General features: G+C 42.4%; 1 protein-coding gene across 1 annotated transcript in view; it reads right to left on the bottom strand.

The window, feature by feature from the left end:
* Positions 1-15,086, bottom strand: part of paxip1 (PAX interacting (with transcription-activation domain) protein 1) — a 133,505-nt gene extending 118,419 nt beyond the window's left edge. Inside the window, exon 1 of the mRNA XM_073054904.1 lies at positions 14,876-15,086. Within this exon, the coding sequence (XP_072911005.1) occupies positions 14,876-14,965 (90 nt within the window). The 5' untranslated portion in view covers positions 14,966-15,086. The remainder of the gene's footprint in view (positions 1-14,875) is intronic.
* Between the last annotated feature and the right edge of the window lie 1,428 nt (positions 15,087-16,514).

The raw sequence follows: 16,514 nt of genomic DNA, 5'->3' as shown, positions 1-16,514 counted from the left end.
GTCACCTCATCTCTCTGGACATAAATGATCCTCTGACACTATTTCAGAGGCAGTCTGTCAGGGTGTTTGCTGGAGTTAGGGTATATAGCAAATATTAAGTTCAACAGCAGCTTTTTTCAAATTTGAATGAGAATTGCAGATTGAATTTAATATGCATCTCAGACCATGGGTTTCCTGGAGCTGCAGGTGGGGGTCAATCGCAATTAAATAAACACTCCACTTAGACCTCAGATGCCTGCATTTGCATGAATGTGGCCTCAAGTCAGTGGGCATTAGCATTCATTTTGGGTGTCTGGGGTGTGGGTGCAAAGGTGTTTGAAATCTGCATGTAATTCAAAGGAAGCACTGTAGATACACTTTAACTACAGAATTGTCCTGCTGTTACCTTTGACCTTTAGCATATTAAAAAGGTCATAACATTGGGTCAGACAGGCCTCTTCTTCCACTATGATGCCTGTTGCTCGCTTTCGCTGAATAAAACACTTCAATATGCACTAACTTCAGTGCCTCTCCTGTGACTTTGTTCTCAGCACAACAGGTCAACCAGCTATTCCCAGGCTCTATCCAATATTTAATTGTTCATTCAACATTGTAAGAATTATTTCACCACTATTAGTGTTTTTTTTTGTTGCAGCACTCCAGAACTATTTATTTGGCTCTAAAATGATTTGTGATGTCTGGAAAGTGAGTGTAAGGAACAAAAAGAATAAGCTTACATCACCTATTGGAGAGATACACTTTAAACTTTGAACAAATATGCTTCAACAGCTTCTTGTTAAAATGTTAGTCCACAGCCTTTATTAATTATGGCTTTATGGTGTCCAGTTGCCTCGTTGAATGGTCAATTTCCACACACAAACAGTATTGCAAACAGCATCTTCAATAAGTTCAGCTAACTCTCACAATGCACCAAATGCTTAGCTGTTTACACCTGGGTATCTACACACAATTAATTAGCTTTTGTCATTCTAATTATGAATGCTTAGAGACCACAGGAAATGGATATTTCTAAATCGCTTTACAGAGAAGGAGGGCACTTTAAGCCCATCAAGTCTATGCTGGTTTCCTGAACAATCCTATACATAATCACAGAGGCAGAGCAATGCAACAGATACGTGCCCTTCAGCCCAACAAGTCCATGCCGACCACTCAGCAAGTCCCATTTTCCTGCATTTGGCCCATATCGCTCTTAACCATTCCCCTCCACATACTTATCCAAATGCTTCTTAAAATGATATCACTTACTTCCCTCAACCACTTCCTCTGACAGCTAGTTCCATGTACTCTGCACTCTGTGTGGGAAAGTTTCTCTTCAGATCCCTTTAACAATCTTTCCTCCCTCTCCCTAAACCTACACCCCTAGGTTTGGACTCCCCTACCCTTATCTACCTTATCTATATATCTAAATTTTTAAACACTGCTATTAGGTCACTCCTAATTGTTCTACATTCCAGGTAGTAGCCTAGCCTGATCAAACTCTCCCTATAACTTGGTCCATCTAGTCCTGACAATATCCTCATACCTTCTCTGCACCCTCTTCAGTTTAACCACGTCCTTAAGAGGACAACCTATAATGTTAAGTACCAGCTCAAACTTCCAGCTGACAAATCAGAATCAGGTTTATTATCACCGGCATGTGTAGTGAAATTTGATAACTTAGCAGAAGTTCAATGCAATACATTATAGAAGAAAAAATAAGTAGTAAATCAATTACAGTATATATTGAATAAATTTAAAATCATGCAAAAAAAAACGCAGTGCATTAGCCTTCATCAATAGTGGGATTGAGCTTAGAAGCCGAGAGGTAATGTTGCAGCCTGGGTAGATGGATCTCATCAGCCTGGGAAGGCAGTCCATCTAAGAGAGGGAAAACTCTGATTTCAAACCCCCGCTGCCTTGCGGCCATACCCACTCATGGGAAAGGCTTTGGGAGTAAACCCTGAGGACAAATCCGGAGCTGGAGTCCCTAAGGCAGTCGGACGTTGCCTTCAACCTCGGTCTGGCAACTCCTGCAATGACACTGGTGCCAAGCTGTATCGGCCCTTGCCCTTCCCTTGGACAACATCGGTATTGTGGAGAGGGGAGACTTGCTGCTTGGGCAACAGCCGGTCTTCCATACAACCTTGCCCAGCCCTGTGCCCTGGAAGCCATTCCAGGCGCAGATCCACCATAGGACCCTGGTCAGTCTCCACTTGGAGTACTGTGCTCAGTTCTGGTCGCCTCACTACAGGAAGGACGTGGAAACCATAGAAAGGGTGCAGAGATCTACAAGGATGTTACCTGGATTGGGGAGCATGATTTATGAGAATAGGTTGAGTGAACTCAGCCTTTTCTCCTTGGAGCGAAGGAGGATGAGAGGTGACATGATAGAGGTGTATAAGATGATGAGAGGTATTGATCGTGTGGATAGTCAGAAGTTTCTTTTTTCCCCCAGGGCTGAAATGGGGGCACAAGAGGGCACAGTTTTAAGGTGCGTGGAAGTAGGTACAGAGATGTCAGGGGTAAGTTGTGTTTTATTTTTACACAGAGAGTGGTGAGTGCATGGAATGGGCTGCCGGTGACGGTGGTGGAGGCGGATAAGATAGGGTCTTTTAAGAGACTCCTGGACAGGTACATGGAGCTTTGAAAAATAGAGGGCTATGGGTAACCCTAAGTAATTTCTAAGGTAAGGACATGTTTGGCACAGCTTTGTGGGCCTAAGAGCCTGTATTGTACTGTAGGTCTTCTATGTTTCTAAAAATCAGAAATATATATTAAGCAAGTAAGGTAGTGTTCAGGTGTTCAATGTCCATTTTGGAATCGGATGGCAGAGGGGAAGAAGCTGTTCTTAATTCACTGAGTGTGTGCCTTCAGGCTTCTGTACCTCCTTCCTAGTGGTAACAGTGAGAAAACAGCATGCCCTAGGTATTGGGGGCAACATTGCTGCCTTTCTGAGACACCGTTTCTTGAAGATGTCCTGGGTACTTTGTCGGCTAGTACCCAAGATGAAGCTGACTAAATTTACAACCCTCTGCATCTTCTTTCAGTCCTGGGCAGTAGATTCTCCATATCAGACAGTGATACAGCCTGTCAGAATGCTCTCCACAGTACATCTATAGAAGTTTTTGAGTATTTGTAGATATATCAAATACTCCTAATAAAGCATAGGTGCTGTCTTGCCTTCTTTATACTGCATCAATATGTTGGCACCAGGTTAGGTCTCAGAGATCTTGACACCCAGGAACTTGAAACTGCTCGTTCTCACAATATGCAAGTCCAACAAGTCATTAAAAGAATCTGCCACTTTTTTTTCAGCTGATGATTAACACAAAACATGGTTATTTAAAGCATAACACCTCAAAGTGAAAATACTTTGCTGAACATACAAATTAGTCAGCAAGTACAATACTACAGATGCTCAAAATTTATATAACAGCAGACAATGCTGTTAATATTAGATATGTTGGGCAGCAACCATGGAGGGTTTTAAGGCTAATGACCTTTCATTACAACTGAAATGTTACACTGTTTCAGTTATCCAACCCACAAAATATTTCTAGCATTGTTTCTAAATTTTTTTTCCTGAATTATTTCTGATTAATGAAGCTACCATATAAAGCAGTATGTGAAAAATTACAACCACCATTGAAATGAATGGTTGGGAGCATTTCATTTATGTGTGCTGGAGACTCGCTAGTTAAACTGTTTCCATACTTCTGAGGACAAATCATGCTATCAAAAATGTAAACACATTTCTGAACAACTGTACCCGACTAAGCATCTCATTCACACTGCTGCTACCTCGGAGGATCTGCTGATGCCAAGGTCCCTGCCAGGGATAAGAGGCAGCAGAACAAATATTGTGTTTACAAACTTGTGTGTCAGTGTGTGAAAAACTTGCTTCAAATTCTGGGCCACCCAATGGTGAGAGACTCAACTCGAGCTATCACACTAGTCAGACAGCAAGTTGATACAAATGGATCCTTGATGGTAGATATTCTGTTGTTCATCATTTATTTATTAGGTGGCACAGTAGAGCAGTGGTTAGCAGAATGCTTTATAGTCAGCGACCCAGGTTCAATTCCTGCAGCTGCCTGTAAGGAGTTTGTACATTCTCCCCATGACCGCGTGAGTTTCCTCTCACAGTCCAAAGATGTACCGGTTGGTAGGTTAGTTGGTCATTGTAAATTGTCCGTAAATAGGCTAGGATTAAACCAGGGGATTGTTGGGCAAAATTGGTGGTGCAGTGAACTGTGAAAATTGTTATCCAACATTACAAGATCTGGATTAACTGGGACAATGGCCCAAGGATGGAAATGGAATACAACTCTGACAAACGTGAAGTCAGTTACCTCCCACAGTCCAAAAACACACTGGTTGACATGTTAATAGGTCTTTGTAATTAGGCTAGGATTAAATTGGCTGATCATTGGGCAGCATGGCTTGAAGGGCCGGGATCTATTTCATGCTGTATCTCAATAAATAAATTTGCCAAGTTAATCCAGGCAGGATGTACAATGCAACCGGCACAGCAAGAGTGTTGTAGAACCAAGTCCCAGGGGTACAAGTCACTGAACATGGTGACACAAGACAGGGTGGTAATGGAGTCATTTGACATGCTTAACATCCCTAGTTAGGTCACTGAGTACAAGAGTTGGTTAAGTCATGTAACTGCACGTGATGTTAGTGACAGCACACTTGGTTACCTTGTTGGAAGGATGTCATTAAGCTCAGAGAGTGTAGCAAAGATTCACAAGGAAGTTACCAACACTGAAAGGCTTGAGTTAAAAGGAGATACTGGATAGGCTGGGATGTCTTCCCCTGAAGCACAAGAGGTTGCGGGGTATACCTGTAAAGGTCTATAAAATGAGGAGGTGTCATTTTCCCCCGGGTAGAGGAGTCTAAAACTAGAAAGCAAGGGCTTAAGGTGAGAGGGCAAAAATTTTAAATGGAAGAGTTATTTTTATTGCTCTCATCAACATATACCACTCAACCACAATCACTAAAACAGATTGAGTCACAAGAGACTGCAGACGCTAGAATCTGGAGCAACAAAAAAATGACAGAGGGTTTTTGAAGCTAAATGTTGACTATTTCTTTCTTCCCACCAATGCTGCTCAACCCACTGAGTTCTTCGAGCAGATTTCACGTAACTAAAGCAGATTATCCGATCATTAACACATTACTAACTGTGGGAGCTTGCCATACTTCCAAATTTAAAAATGACACAAGCTGTGAAGTGCTTGGGGGTATCTTAAATGTGCAATAAAAATGTAAAAATTATTACCATCCCCTAATTTCCAGGAGTATTTTCTGTGTGGTTTACACAATCAACAGTCAATGTTCATTTCCTCATTTGCACATCAACAGTACTTTGGAAGCTTTAGAGGCATGACACAAATAAATTTATATCGCATATTCATGCCTGTCAATCAGGTGTAAACCAGGGGATTGTTGGTCAAAATTGGTGGAGCAGTGAACTGTGAAAATTGTTATCCAAGATTACAAGATCTGGATTAACTGGGACAATGGTCCAAGGATGGAAATGGAATACACCAGAGCCCAGGTAAGTCAATCTTCACGTATAAAGCAAAGAGAAACAAAATCAGAAGCAGAATATGAGTTAGTCACCAGCTAGATCATCAGATCCATTCCAATTACCCTCAAGAATATAGCTGCACCATACTGTACTGAGTATAGGAGAATGAGGGGAGATTTGACAGATATACAAAATTATGAAGGGTATGGATGGGGTAATGTAAGCAGGACTCCTCTCCCCCACACCCAGAGGTTGGGTGAGAGTGGAACTACAGGTCAAGGGTTAAGGGTGAAATGTCTTTCTGCACCAAGAGGGCGGTCAGAGTGTGGAGCAAGCTGGCAATAACAGTGGTGGATACCAGTTCAATTTTAATACTTGAGAAGTTTGGATAGCTACATGAAGGAGTTATGAAAGGCAATGGTCTGGGTGCAAATTGAAGGGAGATCAATAGTTCAGCATGGACTTGATGGGCCAAAGGGTCAGTTTCTGTGGCTGCAGTGTTCTATGACGTCATAGCCAAGAAAACTCACCAATGCCTCTACTTCCTCAGGAAGCAAGAAATTTGCCACGTCCCTGTCAACCCTACTAATTTTTATCAATGCACCATAGAAAGCATTGTATCTGGATGCATAACGGCAACTGCGCTGCACGTGATCGCAAGAAACTGCAGAGAGTTGTAGGCACAGCTCAGCACATCACAGAAACAAGCCTCCCCTCCATGAACTGTCTACATTTCTCACTGACTCACTAAAGCAGCCAGCATAATCAAAGTCCCCACCCACTTCTCTCTTCTTCCCAATGCCACTGGGCAGAAGATACAAAAGCCAGAATGCACATATCACCAGGCTCAAGGACAGCTTCTATCCTGCTACTTGAATATACCTCTTGTATGATAAGATGGGCTCTGTACCTTTTACACTTTATTCTGTATTGTTTTAGCTTGTTCTGCATCAATATACAATGTCAATGTCCCCCACTTTACGGAAGTTCGCTTTACACCACCCTACTTTTACGAAAGACCTACATTAGTACCTGTTTTCGCTAACCAAAAAAATCCGAAGAGGATTTTCGCTTTTATGAAAAACGGCGCCCGTTTTAAACTTGTGTTTACCCCAAGAAAGACTACCATGACCGTGAAGCCTTGAGCGGGCAGGTGTGTGCACATGCATGTACATGCCGATTTTTTCTACACATCGGTTTTGGCTAAATCTTCCCAATTCTGTTAAGTGAAACTACACTGTACATACATTATTTCTACTTTATATAGGCTGTGTACTTACCATAATATTCCTGCTTTTACTATATGTTAGTGTTATTTTAGGTTTTATGTGCTATTTGGTATGATTTGGTAGGTCATTCTTGGGTCTGGGAACGCTCAAAAATTTTTCCCATATAAATTTAATGGTAATTGCTTCTTCGCTTTACTCTATTTCGGCTTACAAAAGGTTTCATAGGAACACTCTACTTTCGGATAACGGGGGAACCTGTATAGTCTAATTATTTGATCTGTATGAATTGTAAAAACAAGCTTTTCACTGTATCTCTATACACCAATAATAAACCCAATATTCTTTCTACACACTGATTGTGTGGCTAAGCACAGCAGTGTTAGCCATCTAACACCATCTATAAATTTGCAGATAACACCACTGTTATTGGTAAAATCTCAGATGGCAACAGGGAGACACACAGGAGTGAGAGATCAGCTGATTGTTATCACAACATTCTCACACTCAACGTCAGCAAGACAAAGGAATTGATTGTGGACTTCAAAAAGGGGAAGGTGGGAGGACACTCAGCAGTCGTCACAGAGGGATCAACAGTAGAAATTTCCTGTTCAACAATTCAGAGGATCTATCCTGGTCCCAACACTCTGATGCAATCATACAGAAGGCATACCAGCAGCTCTATTTTGTTAGGAATTAGAAGATTCAGTACGTCATTACAGACTCTTACAATTTCTCCAGATGTATCATTCTGATTGGTTGCATCACAGCCTGGTATGGACGCTCCAATACACACGATTGCAAGGGACTGCCGGGAACTGTACACTCAGCTAGCTCCATCGCAGATGGCACCTCAAGAAGGCAGCACCTATCACTAAAGACTCACATCACCTGGGACATGCCCTCTTCCAGATACTACCATTCAGGAGATGGCACAGAAGCCTGAAATCCAACACAAATACTCAGCAACAATTCTTTAAATTTATTTGTTTTTATCGCCCAAGAACCCAACCCTAGGCTAATCACAGGACAATTTACAATGACAAGCTAACCTACTAACTGGTACATCTCTCGAACGTGGGAGGAAACCCACACAGTCACAGGAATGACATACAAGCTCCATAGACGGCGTTGAAATTAAGCCTGAGCTCTAACATCATTCTGCCCCCTCCAGTCCATTTCTGAACTGTCTATGAACACAAGTTCATCATTTCTTTATCCTTACACTATTAGTTTTGTAATTTATAGTAACTTTATGTTTTTGCACTGCCACTGTAAAACAAGCTTCACATCATATGAGACATTGATAAATAAACCTGATTCTGATAAGCACCAACCTGATAAATTTTATTCAGAAGTAAGGTAAACAAAGAACTGGTGTGAGAATATTCATTTGAAGCATGGAGCCAAACAGATGTTCATGTCATTGGTTTGATGTAATTCTATGTTGTTCTGGACTGTCTCTCACTGGTTTCATAAGCTGATAGCTAATTCTCTGATTAATTCAGGTACCACTTGCTAATATTTCTTCGTTTACCAACACTCAGCCAACTATTGCCAGCTCCTGCGGGTGCCTGCTTAATCCTCTACTTACCAGCCTCAAGTGGAGCCACCTGTCATTCTGGCAGAGGCTTCACATTTGTCCCGGCTCCAAGGTATATTAACAGAAAGCAAAAGTGTAAGGATATTTTGTACCTGTGCATACTTAAAAACATCGAACTGATGAAAGGCATGTTGAATTACTTCAACTCTGCAATCTTTCATCTAAAATGCAAAAACAGCACCACTTGGCATTAACAGCATTCCATCTGGTAAGGTGAAAACAAAGTTACTGCTTTGTATAAAAGAAATCAGGATACTGTCTGATGGCTCAAATTGCAACAAAATAAGGGCCCAAATACAGCAGGTTTATGGCAATTGAGTTCCTCTGAATTGTTCAACCACACAACACAGTCAGATAACTAGTTCCAAGTCAATTGAAATCATTACTAGCTAAAGTTTTGCTCTTGGTCAAACTTCTAGAATGCTCAAATTCTTCAAAAGTGGTAATCAGACACATTTACTCCTTCACCCTCCTCTCAAGGTTACAAATGTTACTTTTATAAAAAACACCAGACTTCTTTCTCCAATTAATTAGCTGTAGCAAGTTTTCCCAGTAACGTGCAAAACCACTGGTGAATCAGAAGACAATTTTCAAATATAATCATTTTCAGAACTGCTGTCACACAGTCCTGCACAACCCAGCATAATCTCCTCACAATCTGTTATATTCATAATATCTTACAGCAGGGAGACACTTTTACAGTCTCCTACCTCAAAGAGAATTGACAACTTGTTAAAACTACGAACTGTGAAATATGCAATGGGTAAAATGAATCAGGTAGGTGAATAAAACAAGATGACGATCAAATGTAGATCTCAGTAATCACCATGATTATGGATGAAACTTACTCATATGTGCCTTAATGAACACCTCATTCAATCCACTCTTTGTAAAACTGAGGACATCTAAACATCAGCTGCCTATTCCTTTCACCCATCAGCTACGTGCTTCATACCCTAACTTTTATGCTGAGCAACATCTTGAGGTTAAGATCTCTCTTGGTTTTCAATTCCTCCATAGCCTAGCTCATGCCTGACTCCACTCTCCTCTATCAGACTGAAGTACAAACTCTAATTTCTGGCTTTTGATCATCATGCCATAACCAAATCCTGATCCAAAATTTTCCTCACTAAAACTCTACTCCTATATCTTTTTTTTCGTTCTGCAAGAAATGCCCCAAAATCAATTTCTGACCTAGCTTCTTGCCAAATATCTCCAGGTAGCTCAGTTTTTTTGTTTGATAAAATTGAAACGTCGCTTTGCTTAAAGATGTCAGGCAAATACAAGTATTAGAAGAGTGAACAAGGCAGGAACAAGCCCTTGAATGCTCATCTGTACCAACCATGATGCCAACCTAATCTTTTTTTTCCCCGTATCCCCCTACTCCCTGCCTAAATGCTACTTAAATATTGTTCTTGCAACAACTAGTACCAATTCCCCAGTAATGCATTCCAGACAACTATAACTTGAAAAGAAAACTCGCCTCATAAATCTCCTTTAAACTCTCACCTATGTCCTCTAGTATTTAACATTTCCACACCAGAAAAACTGTATCCTATCCATGTCTCATAAATGTTATTTATTTCTATCAGTATATTCTCCCCTTGACATCCAAGTCTCCGACAAAAACAATTCAAGTTTGCCAGACCTCTCCCTATGGCTAATTCACACTAAACTATGAACATCCTGGTAAATCTCTTTTTCACCCTCTCTAAAGCCTCCATATTGTTCACAGTGTACAATCAGAACAGCACACAAAAGTCCTAAACGTGGACCAACAAAAACTGTGACAACTTTCCATTTCTATGCTTAATTTCGCAACGGATAAAGGCATGCATACTGTGCTCTTTTTTTAAACCACCCTAACCACTGACTTCATCTCCTTCTGATAGCTAAGGCCTTGTACCTGACAATCCCACTATACCTCTAAGGGTCCTGCCATTTACTGTACACTTTCTTCTTGCATTTGATGTCCGATAAAAGATCTGGATTAAAGTCCACCTACCAATTCCCTGTCCAAATTTCCAGCTGATGAATATCTGTCTGCATCATTTGACAACCTTCCTCACTATCCACATCTCAAGCAATATTCATGTCATCTACAAGCTTACTAGTCAGAACACCGATTCTTCCATCCAGGGTCACTAAAATATAATCACAACAGCAGTGATCCCATTATTAAAGCTCAACTCAAACGTAAATCACAGGCCAGACAAAAAGTTACTGTGTGTGACTGAGTGAGTGAGTGTGTGTGTGGTGGTGGGAGTACTTAAATCTTAAACAGATACAGGCTGATTCCAAAGAAAAAACTACATGACCAGTCAAGACAGCACATCTACAGATGTTGCACATACCAGGTCTTAAAGGAACTTTATATTTTAACGTTAATACACAACAAATCAGGAAGCATCTGTGCAGAGTTAACTTTACAGGTCAAAGAAAGCTCATAGACCCAAAACCTTAACTGTTTTTCTCTCCATAAATGCTGCTGCCCTTGTTGAGTAGTTCTATAATTTTCTATTTTTGTTTCAGCTTTCCAGCATCTGAAATTAACGATTACATTTCCAGTACGGGAAAAAAGGCCAAATCCCTGAATAATTTGGGGGTTTTCACAATCAATCTCAAAATAAAAAGAGGCCTATTCCATAGTACTGTCAAAAGAAAAAAAGTACTGTTTCTATTTAATGTGATAATCGCACAATTCAACACTCAGCAACTGGAAAGATAACTTCATTACCACAACTGAATTTCTCTCCCCGAGCCCATTAAACTAAAAGATTTCCATTCCCCTCAGAAGCCAGACCAAATGACTTTTTTTCTACATCTGATTAATTCTGAATTCCATAAACCAGAATCTTTAATTTTAACCTCAATTCCTAGTTACACAACAGATAATTTCTAATTCCATCTACAAAGCAGTTCAGAAAGGGAAGTCCAGGCCTCATTGACGGCTTGGCAGCAGAAACCATTAACATCTTCGAGACCTTCGCCATTAACATCTCAGAGGAGATGTTAACCCTGGGCCAAACACATTGATGCAAATATGAAGAAGGCTTACCAGCAGCTCCACGTCATGAGGGACTTAAAGAAATTTGGTGTCATAAAACTTCCAATTTCTATAGGTGCATTGTGGAAAGCCTCCCGTCTGACTAGTAGCATCACAGCTGAGTACTCTGCCTCCAATGCACTGGATCGCAAGAGGCTGGAGCACCACAGACTCACCCAGCTCCATCATGGACACAATCCTCCCTACAATCGAGGGTGGTGCATCCATCACTAAAGACTTCACCATCCGAGATGCGGTCCCTTCTCATGACTAACGTCAGGGAGAAGAGAGTGAAAACTGAAAACCTATACTCAATGGATTATGACAAGCTTCAGCGCCTCTGCCACCAAATTTTTGAATGGTCCAGTGCCGTCCCTATTCTGCTCACCAGGCCTGAAATATCTAGCAGTAAAGTGCCGTCCTTTTTACCTACCACGGGCGTTCTCTGGGGTCATTTTGGTTGCAGTTTACATTCCACCTCAGGCCAATGTCAAGCAGGCTTTAGATGATCTGAGCAATGGGATCAGCATGCACGAAACAGCGTACCCTAACGCCTTCACCATTGTAACCATATAACCATATGTAACCATATGTTTTGGGAGATTATAACCAGGCCAGTCAGGGGAAAAAAAATCACTAAGCAACTACCATCAAAAGATCACTCGCAATACCAGAGGAAACCACACACTAGACCATTGCTACAAATACCGTCAAGAATGCCTACTGTGCTAATCCATGCCCTCATTTCGGGAAGTCTGATCACCTAGCTGTACTTCTACTCCCTGAGTATAGGCACAGATTAAAGACTGCAGCACCAGTAGTGAGGACCAAGAAGGTATGGACAAGGGAAGCACAGGAGCAGCTGGACTGCTTTGAATCAGTGGACTGGACTGTAGCCAGGGATTCATCTTCAAACCTGGATCAGTATGGATGAGTGTGTGTCTACAAAGACTTGCTGCATATTCCCAAACCAAAAGCTGTGGATGAACCAGGAGGTACGTTGTCTACTGAAGGCTAGGTCTGTGGCATTCAAGTCTGGCAACCCAGGCCTGTACCAGAAAACCAGGTATGATTTGCAGAGAGCTATTTCAAGGGTGAAGAGACAATTTTGAACGAGGTTAAAGGCGACATCGGACATCGTCTCTTCGCCCTTGAACAATGGCAGGGCGTGCAAAACATTACTTCCTACAAAGCAAAACCCAATAGCTTGAATGGCAGTGATGCTTCACTACCAGATGAATTCAATACCTTCTATGCATGCTTTGAAAAGGAGAACACAAATATGGCTGTGAAGATCCCTGCTGCACCTGATGACCTGTGATCACCATCTCAGAGGCCGATGTTAGAATGTTTTTAAAGAGAGTAAATTCTCGCAAGGCAGGAGGTCCAGATGGAGTACCTGGTAAGGCTCTGAAAACTGTACCGACCAATTAGCAGGAGTATTCAAGGACATTTTCAACTTCTCACTGCTACAGGCTCATGTTCCCACTTCCTTCAAAAAGGCAACAATTATACCAGTGCCTAAGAAGAATAATGTGGGCTGCCTTAATGACTATTGCCCAGTAGCACTGACATCAACAATGATGAAATGCTGAGAGGCTGGTCATGACTAGACTGAACTCCTGCCTCAGCAAGGATCTCTGAGGATCTAACCTGGTCCCAACTTATCGATGTAGTTATAAAGAAGGCAAGGCAGCAGCTATACTTTATTAGGAGTTTGAAGAGATTTGGCACGTCAATAAATACACTTGAAAACTTCTACAGTTGTACCGTGGAGAGCATTCTGACAGGCTGCATCACTGTCTAGTATGGAGGGGCTACTGCACAAGACCAAAAGAAGCTGCAGAGGGTTGTAAATCTAGTCAGATCCATCTTGGGTACTAGCCAACAAAATATTCAGGACATCTTCAGGGAGCGGTGTCTCAGAAAGGCAGCGTCCATTATTAAAGACCTCCAACACCCAGGGCATGCCCTTTTCTCACTGTTACCATCAGGCAGGAGATACAGAAGCCTGAAGGCACACACTCAGCAATTCAGGAACAGCTTCTTCCCCTCTGCCATCTGATTCCTAAATGGACATTACCTCACTTTTTAAAAAAAATATATAGTATTTCTGTTTTTGCACGTTTTTAATCTATTCAATATACATAACTGATTTGCTTGTTTATTATTTTATATTTCTTAAATTTTATTTATTATTTTTTCTCTGCTAGAATATGTATTGCATTCAACTGCTGCTGCAAAACAAATTACACATTATGTCAGTGATAATAAATCTGATTCTGATAGTTACAAGAACAGCTTCTTCCCCTCCCCTCTGAATGGTTCATGGACACTTTTTTTGTACTATTTACTTTTACAATTTATAAAGAATTATGCTTTGCAGGTGCAAAACAGCTTTCCTAAGATACCATTCCTGACCTCACTATCTACCTCGTTATGATCTTACACTTTATTGCTGACTTGCACTACACTTTTTTGGTAGCTTTTAATACTTTGTTCTGCATGTTCCAGTTCCGCTTGATGCACTGTGTAATGAATTGATCTGCATAAACAGTATGCAAGACAAGCTTTTCACTGTGACAACAGGAAACCAATACCAACAAAAACTATCCATGTGAGAATATATCTGATTCCTATTTTCCACAAACTAATCAGCAGATGCTCAATCTGGTGCTATACTTTAGTAATTACTATTTTAACTAATGACTGAAGCAAAAGAATCCTAAAATATCACATCCAAAAACCAAGATCAAAATACTTCCACTACTTTGACCAAAACAAAATGCAAAGAAAGACCTGAGGTTTAGTTTAATCAGCAAAACTTTACATCCAACTATTTGGACAGTCGGTGTACATGAAAAGTTTCTCTACACTGGTGTTTCGTGACCCTGCTGAGTATTTCCAGCATTCCCTCTGTATTTGGAACCTTTCCATTTGACTTTATTTCTCAACTATAGTTCAGTATCTGCTGTTACCGTTGCTTTTCCAATTCTTTCTTCTCCAGTGTTTGCTGCAGTTACCCTCTCTCGACCCTTCTCATATTGGCTGCCCCGATTTAGCACCCCCACCCAACCCTTTACTACCAAACTCAGAGCACAGCAAGAGACCGAGACACCCCCCACCCCACCACCACCCGCCGCTTACAAACCACTATATGGCAGGAAGTGAACACTGAGCACATCCTGTTCAAATAGCATGCCAAAGCTATACCCCACTATTTAGCAACCACAACCAGAAGTGGGAAGGAAAACAGCAACAACATCACACGCACACACAGAGGTCCCGGGACACACCATCTCCCGAGGCCTTGTAGCCCCTGGGCTGACCCCAGGGGTAGGCTAGGCCCGGGGTCCGGGCTAGAGGCAAGCAGGAGGTGGGGCTGCGAAGAGGGAGGAAGAAGCGGTCGGTCCCTCTCCCATCCCCACTCCCCGTCCCCGAACCACCCCCGGGACCCTCCATTCCCCCCCCCCCCCACTCACCTCGGGATCAATGTCCCCCACCGCGAAGAACTTCACGTCCTTGAAGAGCGGCTCGGCTGTCGGCCCCGGGGGGCGCGGCGCCTCGGCCATGAGCCGAGGGGGGTGGGGGGTGACTGGCGAACCGACCGCCCCCACCGTCAGCCCGGGCTCCGCGCTCCTCCGAGACGCCTCCGGCTCCGCGCGCCCGGAACCTGCCAGCGGAAGGGGCAGCGGACGGAGCCGAGTGGGGAAGGGGGAGACGGAGAGGTCCCACCACCGCCAAACCCCGCACGACAACCGCATTGCCTCCTCCCTCCAATCACCATCCCACACTTCAATCGGTCCTAACCCACCGCCCCCGCCGCTACTGCCATTATTGAACTTATTCGCCCTCCCCCTACAGCTCAGCCTTCCTCTAACATCCCCTTTCTCTTGCCAGCAATGGTCGCGCCCGCGTCCAAGTGGGCGGGGCCAGGCGCAGAGTGTTACTGCAAATTCGGCGGGAAAAGAGATGCTTGTTTTATGTGTTTGTATTTGCTGTTGTCTGTCCTCTTTGTGTGCCTTGGGATTTATTCAGATGTATTTGTTGCCTGTATATCTCCTTGTTACTTGATCATTTCCCCTACGTTTTTGCTAATATTTTCATATGTGCTAACCTATGTTTGCAGTGTATGTAGTGGCAATTTGTTTATTATTGCCATAAGCACTGAGATACAATGAAAAACTTTTTTTTTCACGTACTGTTCATACCGAACTTTTAAAAATGTACGTCGAGGTAGTACAAAAGAAAAAAAAATAATAAAAGAATGCGGAATATAGTGCTACAGAGAAAGTGTGGTGTTGCAAGGGCCGTGGCAAGATTTTGATAAAATTTCCATCTTTATCGTGCAAGAGGCCCGTTCAAGAATTTCATTAACAAAAGGCTAGAAGCTATCCTTGAGACTGGTTTCAGGCGTTTCTATTTTCTTCCCAGGGGAGAAGAGCAAGTGGGCGGGGGTCTTCGCTGGTTTACTGAGGCCGTGAAGAGTAAAAACAAAAGTCCACCGAGGGGAGGCTGGTTCCCGTGATGTGCAGAGCTGAGTCCACAGCTCTAGTTGCCATTCAAGCTGCTGTGCATTTAGATAAGGTGTGCTTCAGTAAAGATTAGTAGGGGTGGATGAGGCCGTGCAAAATAGAGGTGGGGGTGCAGGTGAGCTTTTTTGGTTATGTCAGAACAATGGGCTGAGCACACATCCTTGAAGGTATTTGGAAATGCTCTGATAACCCACCTGGTGATTAACTCACTTTCGGTTAAACATTCAGCATCTGATTTGCTTTACTGTGTTCTTAAAGATCAGTTGATCTAGGCTAGGATTAATGGTCAATGGGAAGTATGAATATGCATTATAAACTTATTCGTGTCATGCCTCTGTTTTAAAAGCTTCTAAAGTGCTGTTGATGTGCAAATGATGAAGTGGATATTGACCACTGAGTTTGTAAACCCTACTGAAAATACTCCAGGAAGCTGGAGATAGACAATAGACAGTAGGTGCAGGAGTAGGCCATTCGGCCCTTCTAGCCAGCACCGCCATTCACTGTGACCATGGCTGATCATACACAATCAGTACCCCGTTCCTGCCCTCTCCCCATATCCCTTGACCCCGCTATCTATAAGAGCTCT

This window comes from Hemitrygon akajei, chromosome 8 (assembly GCF_048418815.1).
Source record: "Hemitrygon akajei chromosome 8, sHemAka1.3, whole genome shotgun sequence".
Taxonomy (NCBI): domain Eukaryota; kingdom Metazoa; phylum Chordata; class Chondrichthyes; order Myliobatiformes; family Dasyatidae; genus Hemitrygon; species Hemitrygon akajei.
Note: the sequence above shows the minus strand (reverse complement) of the source record. Positions and strands in the feature narration are given on the sequence as shown.